Genomic DNA, 13006 nt, shown 5'->3' with positions numbered 1-13006 from the left:
GAAGAAGCAGTTGATAACTAAATGAAATCTGAGTGTTCTGTCTGGCTGGTGGCCCTTTTAGAGTGTCATGTCAATGTGACTAAGCCTCCTAAGTCAGATTGACAGGTTGCCCCCTCCTTCCTGCCCCACCAGGTCAGATGGACAATCGGAGCAAGCTCCGGAACATCGTGGAGTTGCGCCTGGCAGGCCTGGACATCACGGACGCCTCCCTGCGGCTCATCATCCGCCACATGCCCCTGCTCTCTAAGCTCCATCTCAGTTACTGTAACCACGTCACCGACCAGTCCATCAACCTGCTCACCGCTGTCGGCACCACCACCCGAGACTCCTTAACCGAGATCAACCTGTCTGGTGAGTCAGGGGCCCCCGGCAGGTCTGCCCAACACTCTGTGGGAGAGCCAGGAGTTTCATGTTTGTGGAAAATGATTCGTGTGTCCACAAATATGTGGTCACAGTGTTAGGTGCTAGAATGTGTCAGTAAACGCGGCAGCCCAGTCCAGAGGGGAAACAATTTAAACAAAGAGTTACTGTTAGAGTTGTAATAATTGCTACCCCAAAAGAGTGCCGGGTAGCAGGCGGGAGCACACAGCAGTTGTTCCTGACCCAAAACACGGACAAGGGACAGCTTCCCAAGGGGGTGCAGAGGAGCCAGCAACTGACAACCAGGGTGTGGGGACGGCAAGGGCCGGGAGGCACTGGCCCTGGTGGGCAGGAGGGAACTTAGTTTCTGTCTTTGCCTTGCCGTTGTCACTCACATGCACCCCTTATGACCCTGCTATCAAGGGGCCTGTTGTTGGAGAGAAAAAGAAAACCCCACAGTTAGTTCCATTATTGTTCTGTGTCTGTGGCTTTTGTGGCAGAATCTTTACTTGCTCCGCTTGCTGGTGGGATGGGAGTTGGTTCTGAAGGACTTGGGGCTCCGCTGTGCACTGAGGTACACAGAGTGATACTGCCTGCTTTTAGCCCAACTAACCCGATTTTGGTGTGGTAGCTTAGGATGGTCTAGATTGGGGGGCTGTCGGGTTTGGGTGAGACCAAAAAAAGAGAAAAAGAAACTTAAGGGTTTTTTTTTTAACCTTCGGAAATTACCAAGTACTAAGGACACCCCTATTTCATCCTCCAATTAGATTTTGACACAGCACAGTGATGACACGCACGTTGTTTTCTTTTCTGCCACACACATTCATGCCTGATAACCTTTCTGTCCACCATGCCTCACAGCAGGGTCATGGGAGCTTTAGATGGGATGAGATCATTTCGGGACCTAGGAAGCCATTCCTTCTCCTCATGAAGTTTCGGTGGCAGGGATTGTCCTGCCTCATGGAGGCAAAGAACCAGAGTGAAGTAAGGCCTCTCCAGCTCCAGGCCCAAGTTATGGGCTTGAATTGGTGATGGGCTGCCCTTTGGAGAAGCCCGGGAGTCCTCTTACCCTAAGCGCTGATGTTTTATTAAATCTTTTCATTATAGCCTGGTTTAGTTATTATGCATGCACAGGAGATCTCAGTATAAATCCCCTCCTGCGGTGTGGTCCATGCTGTGTATATGTGTGTGCAAGTCATCTTCTACATTTTGTTTTTCCAGCATGATACAATGAGGTCATCTTTTCATCTCAGTGCATACAGCTCTCTGTATTCTCTTTCTTTTTTTTTTTTTTTTTTTTTTNTTTTTTTGAGACGGAGTCTTGCTCTACCGCCCAGGCTGGAGTGCAGTGGCATATCTCCATATCTCCACTCACTGCAACCTCCACCTCCCAGGTTCAAGCAATTCTCCTGCCTCAACCCTGCAAGTAGCTGGGATTCAGGCATCTGCCACCATGTCTGGCTAATATTTTATTTTAGGTAGAGATGGGGTTTCACCATGTTGGCCAGGCTGGCCTTGAACTCCTGACCTCAAGTGATCCACCTGCCTCGGCCTCCCAAAGTGCTGGGATTATAGGCATGAGCCACTGCACCTGGCCTGCATTCTTGTTAAGAGCTGTGAAATATACTAAGGTGTATCTCTAAAACCTAGACTCTGCTAGGTTTTCTTTAAAAAAAGTAATTCCCCTCATTGGTGTAACTAGTTGAGTTACTGGTAAAATAAGCTTGTCCTGATGCAAGCACCAGAAACGGGAAGATGTCTGTGCTACAAAATAGATGATGACATGCTTCGAGATCCTTAAACTTGGTTGGAGGATCTGGTCTCATGACAAGTGAAGTTGCAGTTCTAGCTGTTGTTCTGGCTGAATTCCATCTCAGAAATATTTACTGGGGGCTCAGGCAGCCCCTTGCCTTTCCCTTCTCCATCCCATCCTCACTACCTGAGGCAATGCCTTAAGTGAGTTCTTTCTTCAGTGTTTACCTCCACATTCAAAATAGCAAGCCTAGTGCCCGCTTGGGCAGCCCATATACTAACATCGGAACAATTCAGAGATTAGCATGGCCCCTGCGCAAGGATGACACACAAATTCGTGAAGTGTTCCATATTTTTAATTCAAAACAAAATTTAAAAGATAGCAAGCCTGCACTGCAATTTCTTGATTTTTCTATATGGACATGGTATATTTATTAGCTTGCTATTAATATAATATGAAGATTTATTACATTATATCCTTCCCCCCCTTTTTCTCCCTCCATCTTTTCCAGTTCTCCGTTGTCACTATTCTTTCACTTATTATGACCATGTTAAGTGTTGGTCACTGTTTAGCCAAATAGTGTATTATGAGTACATTTTCTTTCTTGCTCAATATTTTTGTTGTATAAGTGAATTGCCTCATTTTGTTTGCTTTGTTTCTATGCAAATGGTATACCACAATTGAATGTTCTCCCCTCCCCACCCCCAGCTCATCAGTCTCTTGACCAGTTTTGTAAAGAGACCTCCCTCCTGACTTCTTTTCCTCCCCTTCCGTTTTCTCCCCTGGGACTGGCCACCCCGACCTGCTGCACTGCTGCCATCCTGGACTCCTTTGGGCTCTGTCTTTTCCTAGGTACCCTCCTTCCTTATCTCCATCTTTTCTCTTGGTTTACCCTCACATTTGGTGAGAGACATTTTCTAGACCCTGTATGTCTGAATTTGTTTTTATTAAACCCTCCCATTTAGTTGCTAGTTCTGCTGGGTATAGAACCCTAGTCTGGGGGCCCTGCTGCTGCAGAAAGTGTGGGAGGTTTTGTTCCACCATCTTCTGCCTTCCAGAGGCAAGGTCCAAAACCATTTGATTCTTCATCTGTCAGTGAATCTATTTTCTCTCTTGGAAGTTAATAGAAAATTGGCTCTAGTTGTCTGTAATTTTTGATGACAAACTGGTTTGAGTCCATTTCACCCACCATAGAAGTCCTTCATTTTAGACATCTGTGTTCTTCAGTTGTAGAAAAAACTTCTTGAATTCTTTCTTAACTTCCTCCCCTCTGTTTTCTCCTTCTGGACTAGTCCTCTGATTCCTCTCTTCTCTCCTAGTTTCCATGTCGGTGTCTTTTTGCTATATTTTCTGGGAGTTTTCCCTTACTTTATCATACAGCTTATAGACTGAGTTTTTCATTTAAGCTGTTGTGCAGTTGAACCATGGGAAGCTGCTGTTTTTATAGGTCAAAAAAAGTAAAATGTTGGCAATTTCATGTGGTTCAACTTACATTTTTAATTTTCAAACTGTATTCTCTGAACTTTTTGTGGAATGACTTGTTTGGTGGAGCCAGATATTTCCCTACCTGAGGATGTTAATGATGGTTTCATTGTCTTCTCTGCACTGACTGTTCCCTTCAAATGCTGTCAGTTGCCTTGGGAAGAGGCTTTCCTCAGCTTGAGTGCTGATACTTGCTTGTCCACTCCACTCAAGGGTGATCAGAAACTCTGGGCATGCGGTTGGAGCTTGTCTGCTATGGACAACACTTACAGGATGGTTACTGTGGGTCATTTCTTGGGAGAAACCTGGCCATCGGATCTTTCCATCTTCCTCTTAAGCTGGTCAGGATTGCCAGACTCTCCTTGATCTCATAAGGGGATAGGCTGGCCCGCCATTGGTAGGGGAAGGAGGTTCTCAACAGTCAGCAAGTAAATTTCCTGCAGCCCCCACTTTTGAATGCGCACGCCTGCTGAATGTGCCTGCTGGAGCCCAGCTCATCAGAGACTAAAACCCCAGTCTTCTTCTGGGAAAGGAATCTGGACATCTTACTGCTCCTCGAACAGATTCTCAACTGGTCCTTCTCACTAACACCATCTTGCAATGTACCTGTCACTTCCAGTACAACATTAATTTCTAAGAAATCGCCACTAAATACCTTGGAGATGTTCTGTAGAATAATTATTCTTTTCTGCTTTCCCCTTAGCCACTTCAGGGTTAAGCCTTCTCAAGTCTCCCAAATTATTACCTCTTCTCCAGCTTCCAAAATTACAAAAATAATTATGTTTTAGTAAGATAATACATGATGTAAAATGGACCACCTTCGCCATTTTTGGGCATACAATTCAGTGGCATTAAGTACAGTCACAGTGTTTTGCAACTGTTACCAACATTCATCCCCAGACTTCTTTTCTGTTTTAGAGACAGGGTCTCACTGTGTTGCCCAGGCTGGTCTCAAACCCCTGGGCTCAAGCAGTCCTCCTGCGTAAGCCTCCCAACATGTTGGAATTATAGGCATGAGCCACTGCATCTGGCCTTTTTCCCCTTTTGTTGGCTGTGGTTTTGGTGTCATATCAATCATTGCAAAGTCTAATGTCATGAAGAATTTCTCGTGGTTTTTTTTTTTTTTTTTTNGTTTCACCATGTTGGTCAGGCTGGTCTTGAACTCCCGACCTCAGGTGATCCACCCACCTTGGCCTCCAAAGTGCTTGGATTACAGGCGTGAGCCAACACGCCCAGCCAAATTCTTGATATGTTAAGTTCCAACTATAGCTCCACAGCTGAAATATTTTTAAAATTCCAAGGGGAGGGTGGAAGGAGGAAGAGGAGCAGAAAAGATAATTATCGGGTACTGGACTTAATACCCTGGTGATGGGTCGGGCGTGGTGGCTCACACCTGTAATCCAGTACTTTGGGAGGCTAAGGCAGGTGGATCACCTGAGGTCAGGAGATTAAGACCAGCCTGGCAAAACCTTGTCTCCACAAAAAAATACAAAAATTGGCCGGGCATGGTGGCATGTGCTTGTAATCCTAGCTACTAAGGAGGTTGAGGCAGGAGAATCATTGAACCCAGGAGGTGGAGGTTGCCACAGGCCAAGATTGTGTCACCACACTCCAGCCTAGGTGACAGAGTGAGACTCCATCTCAAAAAAGAAAAACAAAACCATCTGGGTGCTGAAACAATATGCACAACAAACCCCTGTAACAGGTGCTTACCTGTGTAAAAAACCTTCACATGTATTCCCAAACCTAAAAGTTAAAAAAAATTCCAAAACATGGTAAAATGTTTATCTCACTGCCTATTTTCACTTTCCTTCTTTAGCATTTGTCCATCTGCAAAATATTTTTTACCCAGATATAATCATAGTGTACAAGTTGTATCATTTTCCCCTTTAACAATATGCCCATAACATTTCTTCATATGCTGTAGGGTATTTGTAATTTCTTTTTTTTTTTTTTTTTTTTTTGAGATGAAGTCTTGCTCTGTCACCGAGGCTTGAGTGCAATGGCACGATCTTGGCTCACTGTAGCTTCCGCCTCCTGGGTTCATGTGATTCCCGTGCCTCAGCCTCGAGTAGAGATAGGGTTTCACTGTGTTGGTCAGGCTGGTCTCGAACTCCTGACCTCAGGTGATCCCTCCGCCTTGGCCTCCCAAAGTGCTGGGATTACAGGCATGGGCCACCACACCCTGCCTTAATTTTTATATTGTTAGTAGAGATGGGGTTTCACCATGTTGACCAGGTTGGTCTCAAACTCCTGACCTCAAATGCTCCACCCACCTCGGCCTCCCAAAGTGCTGAGATTACAGGTGTGTGCCACTGCACCCAGCCTATGTTTGCTTGTAAAGAGCTTCAGCTTTACCTCTTATGTTTAGGTCTCAAATCATCTTCACTTAATTTTTTTATATGGTTGGTAGGGGTTCAGCTTATTTATTTTATTTTGAGATGGAGTTTTGCTCTTGTTGCCCATGTTGGAGTGCAATGGTGCAGTCTCGGCTCACTGCAACCCCTGTCTCCTGGGTTCAAGCAGTTCTCCTACCTCAGCCTCCTGAGCAGCTGTGATTACAGGCATGAGCCACCACGACTGGCTCATTTTGTATTTTTAGTAGAAATGGGGTTCTACCATGTTGATCAGGCTGGTCTTGAACTCCCAACCTCAGGTCATCCATCCATCCATCCACCTCAGCCTCCCAAAGTGTTGGAATTAGAGGCATGAGCCACTGCACCCAGGATCTTTTTTTTTTTGAGACAGAGTCTCACTCTGTCTCCTAGGCTGGAGTGCAGTGGTGTGATCTCGGCTCACTGCAACCTCCGCCTCCCATGTTCAAGTGATTCTTCTGCCTCGGCCTCCCACGTAGCTGCGACTAGAGGCACACGCCACCACACCTGGGTAATTTTTGTATTTTTAGTAGAGACAGGGTTTCACCATATTGGCCAGGCTGGTCTGGAACTTCTGACCTTGTGATCCACCCATCTCAGCCTCCCAAAGTTCTGGGATTATAGGCATGAACCACCACACCTGGTCAGGTCTTTTATTCTTTTGCATGTTGAAATCCAATTTTCCCAGCAACAGTTATTGAAAAGATATCTATTACTTCACTGAATGCTGTCGGCACCCTTGTCAAATATCACTTGACCATATATTTGAGGATTTGTTTCTGCGCTCTGATTCTTGTTTTTTGAAACAGACTCTCGCTCTGTCACCCTGGCTAGAGTGCAGTGGCATGATCTTGGCTCACTGCAACCTCTGCCTCCCGGGTTCACACGATTCTCCTGCCTTAGCCTCCTGAGTAGCTCAGAATACAGGCACACACCACCACACCATGTTGGCCAGGAGGCTGGTCTTGCACTCCTGACCTCAGCTGATCCACCCATCTCGGCCTCCCAAAGTGCTGGGATTACAGGCGTGAGCCACCACACTTGGCCGAGCTCTTGATTCTACTGCATTGGTCTATATGTCTATCTGCATGCTTGTACCATGCTTTATTTATGAGTGAATGAATGACGGGCTTACTCTGTCCTCCAGGCTGAAGTGCAGTGGTGTGATCATGGCTCACTGCAGGCTCTAGCTCCCAAGCTCAAGTGATCCTCCCACCTCAGCCTCCCAAGTAGTTGGGACTAGAGGTGCAGACCACCATGTTTGGCTAATATTGGTGTTTTTTTGTATGTGGCTTTTTGGTTTTTTTTTTGTTTGTTTGTTTGTTTTTTGAGACAGAGTCTTACTCTGTTGCCCAGGCTGGAGTGCAGTGGCATGATTTCAGCTCACCACAACCTCTGCCTCCCAGGTTCAAGCGATTCTCTTGCCTCATCCTCCTGAGTAGCTGCAATTACAGGGGCCTGCCACCCTGCCTGGCTAATTTTTGTATGTTTAGTAGAGATGAGGTTTCACCATGTTGGCCAGACTGGTCTCCAGCTCCTGACCTCAGGTGATCCACCTGCCTTGGCCTCCTGTAGTGCTGGAATTACAGGTGTCAGCCACTGTGCCTGGCCTGTGTTGGTGTTTTTTATAGAGATGGGGTTTCACTACGTTGCTCAGGCTGGTCTTGAATGCCTAGGCTCTAGTGATACACCCACCTCAGCTTCCCAAAGTGCTGGTCTTACAGGCATGAGTCATCGTGCCTGGCCTATGTATTTTATTTGGATACGGGGTCTCACTCTGTTGCTCAGGCTAGAATCATACTCCTGGGCCCAAGTGATCTTCCACCTCAGCTTCAGACTAGCCCAAGTTTTTCAACTTTGTTCTTTTCTTAGATTGTTTGGACAACTTGGGGTCCCATGCATTCACATGAATTTTAGGATAGATTTCTGTAGACTTCTTTAGGTAGTGCTGACATCTTAATAGTATTAAGTCTTCCAATCCACGAACATAGGATGACTTTACATTTATGTCTAGTTTCTTTCAGCAATACTTTATAGTCTTCAAAGTACAAGTCTTTCCCTTCCTTGAAGCAAGGCATAATGGCACACACTTTTAGTCCCAGCTACTCAAGAAGGTGATCACTTGAGTCTGGGAATTCTAGACCAGCCTGGGCAAAGTAGTGCGATTCCAGATCTAAAGTGTTTAAAGGCCGAGGGAGAAATGATGAGGATGTTAATAAAAGTGATGTTCCCCCGTAGGCTGGCGGGCTGGCAGGTAGGCCTCCTGCACCAGCAGGAAACATCTGTCAGCCTGTGTGTAGAGGGTCTAAGAAACCAGGCTGGAGTCAACTCCAGAGGGACCAAAGGAAAGTATTTTCCATCTAACTTCTTTGATGGGAAGGGTCCTTAAGCTCCAGTTTTGGGGAATATTTGAACCACAAGCCAGGAAGAATGCTGGCTGGGCACGAGTGAGCCTCCAAAGAGGGCCCAAATTAGTACTCAAAGACAACTCAGAAAAGGAGGCAGCTGGGCCTCCAGGTCTCACTTCACACCGAGTGCTGCCTTACCACCAACAGGTAAGTGCCAGGATGCACTTGAGGCCCCCTCAGCTGTCTGACAGCTGCAGGGCACAGCAGTGTGCCAGCCAGATGGCAGACTTCTCTGGCATGGGAGCTGCCTGCTCTAGCGCTTGAAGGTGCCAAGGGAGAGGCAGGACTTGGGTCAGTCCCTTCTAGCCAGGAACTAGGCAAACATTACAGGGGAAAAATATCCCTGAGCTGGTGATGGAGTGGGGGCAGTATAGCTGGATCTGAGTATGGAATGAGATGCATTCTGGGGATGAGCTAGACAGTGCTCTGGAAGGCTGCAACAGGGTCAAGCTGGAAGATTCTGAGGGTGATTTCTTGCTAAAAATGTCTAACCTGAAACTAAGCAAGTCTCTGGGCCTAATCTGCAGTTTATAGGAAAAACAGGAGATAAGGAACAAGCTAAATGACAGTGTGAAGACAGACAAGTGTGAATGTGGAACATCCTCTGAGAAAATCATCCTGGCTGGAGGGGCTCAATGCCTATAAGCCCAGTGCTTTGGGAGGCTGAGTGGGGAGGATTACTTGAGACCAGGAGTTCAAATCTAGCCTAGTCAACATGTCATAGTAAATAGTAAAAAATGAAAACAAAAGTATATGGAAATAAGCTTGTTATATTGGTAAAATCCCTATTCTTTATACTTAAAATGAATCAAGTATTCAGTTTTGGGGATCTTGAGTTTCCCAAAGGAATTATATGATAGCATTTTACAACATCCTTCATCATTGGATTTTGCAGTAAGATTATGAAGAGGGTCAGCCATTTGTGGGATGGGGGAACTACTTGAGGGATTAATTAGAAGATAAAGGGATGCCCTTGGGGAAACAGAGTTGTCTGTTGAAGCATCTGTCAGCATTGTCCGGTTTTCCCATCCTTAGTCTAAAAGCAAATTTCACTTGTGAATGTGTGTAGACAGCTTTCCAGCACCACTGCTCCACATTCGTGAATTGGTTAGCATCTGTGTGAAGATTCTGTGCTGATGTGAGGACACTGTCTGAAAAGACTGACTATATAAAGGAAGTCGGTTTGGCGGCTCATGTGGTACCCTGACTTGACTTCTTTCCTCCGCCTGCACACCTGCAGGGACTCTGGTAACATGTAGGTGGCATAGGCTTTGTGTACACAATTGTGGTTTGCCCTTAGTGTTTTTATTCCCACTCAATTTAATAGAGAAATGAAAGTGCTGATACTAAGGATAATTAGCAAAGATCACAAATGTAATATCATTGAGGCCAGGCACAGTAGCTCAAGCCTGTAATTCCAGAACTTTGGGAGGCTGAGGCAGGCAGATCACTTGAGGTCAGGAGTTTGAGGCCAGCCTGGACAGTATGATGGAACCCAGTTTCTACTAAAAATATAACAAAAAATAAAAAATGAGCCAGGCATGGTGGCACTCACCTGTAATCCCAGCTACTCAGGAGGCTGAGGCAGGATAATCGCTTGAACCCAGGAGGCGGAGGTTGCAGTGAGTTGGGATTGCACCATTGCACTCCAGCCTTGGTGACAAGAGTGAGACTCCGTCTCACAAACAAAACAAAAGCACAGTCAAAGGGTGCGTCTGCAGATAAAGGTGTGATGAAGTCTGAATTCTGCTTTTGCTAGAAGGGCATGTTGATCTGGTGCCTAGGCTGTTGCACACTGTCAGTCCTTGGGTTAGGGTCAAACAGCTGTCCCTCATGCTGTGAATTGCTCCAAAGCACTGGGGCCTGCCAGAGCAAAAATGATCCCAAGATGCCCTTAGGGCTGTTCCTTCTGTGACCCAGTGGTGCCCCTCTGGGAATTTATCTGAAGGGAAGAGGCAGATAAATGCACAATAACACACATAGAGCAGTACTCATCAACAATATATTAGATGAAAAAAGCCTTTGAGTTGTATAGTGGAGTAGTGTTTGTGTGAGCCTATCATTGTAAAAGCACATAGAACTACTTCCATGAGCCTACATCTGTATGTATATATGCTGTGTGGTGAGATTAGAAGTGATTTTCACTCACTTGGTTATCTGAATGCTTTTATATTAACCTTTATACCTGGTGGGTGAAACCCTTCCCCATTTGAAGAAGAGAGATTTTAAGGAAATAACATTTAGCATAGCACATTAGAGGCTGGAATATGTAGAGCTCTGACATGTCCCCAATGCTGAGTGCCTGGTCTGGGGGGCCTTCCGGCTCCTGGCCCTCATACGTCACCATTACGTCTTCCCTGCAGACTGCAATAAGGTCACTGATCAGTGCCTGTCCTTCTTCAAACGCTGTGGAAACATCTGTCATATTGACCTGAGGTACTGCAAGCAAGTCACCAAGGAAGGCTGTGAGCAGTTCATAGCCGAGATGTCTGTGAGTGTCCAGTTTGGGCAAGTGGAAGAAAAACTCCTGCAAAAACTGAGTTAGTCCAAGGACAAGTATGTAAATATGGGGTGGGCTCTGGGAGGGGGAAAGACTTTACAAAAATGAGGGCTTTTATTTTCCACTTGGAACTTGGGACAACAGACCACAAAGCAATTCCATTTTGCAAGTCTTTCCAAGGGAGAAGCTGTTCAACCACCCGTTTGGGGGATGTGTGAGCCGACACTTTCCTTTGCTCTAAGTCGTAACTGCACTGCTTTCTGGACCATTTCTAAGGTGGCTTTTATAAGAAGACATTCCCGTCGGAGAGGAGGGTGGACTGTGGAGAAATTCTCATACTGAAGCGTGAGCTTAGGAGTTTCTGTTGGTGGTGGTGGTGGTGTTTTGAACACTTCATTCCTTGCAACTCTGAGGTTTTGGGTGTTGACATCAAGTGGACCACACACCACATCTGCTGCCGTCTTGACACACTTTTTGTTTGGTTTTGTTACATCTTACATTATGCAGAACTATTTTTGTACAAATTGTTTAAAAGTTATTTATGCAAGGTTTGAATGCATACCAGTGTTTTTATTGTTTTGAGATTGCCAATTTTCCTGATTTCCTTAAGGTAGGAGAGAACTTAACATGTACTTCATTGACACAACCCATCTACGAATGTGCCCAGATCTAACAAAGCAGGCTAAGACCTTCCAGTTAAAAGCATGTTTAATTGGAAGTTGAGAGCCTGCTTTGTACCTCAAGAGTTTCATGAGCATGTTGTGGATAAATGTAAATTATAGTCGAAGTAAGATACTTTGCCAAGTTTCCTCTGTAGAGAATTCACTTTTCTCAAATTTTAAAATTTCGACTTCAGCCTTTGCACTCAGGAGGGTCTGCTCCAGCATGAGCTCTTGTACTTACATAGATCTAATTTATACAGTGAGTCAAGACGTAGAATAAATTCTCCCACATAGCCTTTCTTTTCGTTTTTTCTCTCCTCTGAAGTGTGGGTTGAGTTCTCATTTAGGTTTGTAACATGGCTATTTCCTAGTTGTAAGGTTCTGCATTTATAAGTGCCATTGTTGTAAGGTGGTGTTTCCTAGACCTTCCCTGATTCGATTTTACCTTTGTTGAGTTTGTATAAACAATTGTACAAAAAAAAAAACAAAACACTCTTGAACTTGGAGGGTTTTTGTTCTAGGAATAGACTAGAAGTTTAAGCCCAGAGTCAGTAAACACTCTTTTGAGGCCCAAACAATGTAATTTCTGATTCACCTGAGAAATGCAGCAGCCCTGTGGTATATCATTTTTCTTCTTCAGAAAGATATCTGTTTCTGGCTAATAAAGGTAATGGGGAAAGAACCATGCTCTGACAACAGCCACAGGTAGGAATTAGACACAGACTTCTTTAAGAAGAGTTGTTCATCTGTCTATGTGCCTCTTACCACACAAAATTACTTCCACGGCTACTTTGCCATTACCTTTGCCTAAAAGTTCCCCAGATTTGGGGTACAGTGGGAGCAACCTCAGGAGGCTGCATCCTGTACAGGTAACCTTGGGCCATGGTGGCTGTAGGAAACACTTGGTCATGAGGTGGCTTCCCCAAGCGGCAGATGCAGAAACGAGAAATAATTTTATATTACAGAATTTTTTTTTCAAGACAGGACCCTGCTGGCAATGTCATACTCACATACAGAAACAACTGCTCTAGTGAAGCTGAAGATGGAGAAGGTTAACCAACTTACTTCCTCAGTGATTAAGAGCAATGTAAGACTTTGGCGCTGTGGAACAAGCCTTTCCTGCTGGTGGCCAAGTTTTATATTTGTACCTTTTATTTTTGCCATGGCAAAACTGTTTTAATTAAAATGAGACAGGCCAGATGGAGTGGATCTAGCACTTTGGGAAGCCAAAGCGCGGGTGGGTCACCTGAGGTCAGGAGTTTGACACCAGCCTAACATGGTGAAACCCCATCTCTACTAAAATTACAAAAATTAGCCAGCAGTAGTGGTACACACCTGTAGTCCCAGCTACCTAGGAGGCTGAGGCAAAACTGCTTGAACCCAGGAGGTGGAGGTTGCAGTGAGCTCAGATGGTGCCACTGAATTCCAGCCTGGCAACAGAGCAAGACTCCATGTCGATTTAAAAA

The 13006-nt window shown here is 45.3% G+C and overlaps 1 protein-coding gene and 1 non-coding gene across 17 annotated transcripts in view; both read left to right on the top strand.

The window, feature by feature from the left end:
- The window catches only part of KDM2B (lysine demethylase 2B), a 162651-nt gene extending 150536 nt beyond the window's left edge, over positions 1 to 12115 (top strand). For 15 of the 16 annotated variants that reach the window (XM_017544268.2, XM_017544262.2, XM_037744193.1 and 12 more), the window contains 2 exons: positions 133 to 351; positions 10742 to 12115. In XM_017544268.2, the coding sequence (XP_017399757.1) occupies positions 133 to 351; positions 10742 to 10923 (401 nt within the window). In that variant the 3' untranslated portion in view covers positions 10924 to 12115. The remainder of the gene's footprint in view (positions 1 to 132; positions 352 to 10741) is intronic. The other variant, XM_017544264.2, reaches the window with a different exon arrangement.
- On the top strand, positions 2366 to 2469 carry LOC119473591. The gene has a single exon (XR_005202799.1). It is a non-coding gene; the product is annotated as a U6 spliceosomal RNA (small nuclear RNA).
- Positions 12116 to 13006: the final 891 nt, after the last annotated feature.

This window comes from Cebus imitator, unplaced genomic scaffold (assembly GCF_001604975.1).
Source record: "Cebus imitator isolate Cc_AM_T3 unplaced genomic scaffold, Cebus_imitator-1.0 Scaffold169, whole genome shotgun sequence".
Classification (NCBI taxonomy): Eukaryota; Metazoa; Chordata; class Mammalia; order Primates; family Cebidae; genus Cebus; species Cebus imitator.
The sequence above is the reverse complement of the archived record's forward strand: the minus strand, read 5'-3'. Positions and strand labels throughout refer to the sequence as shown.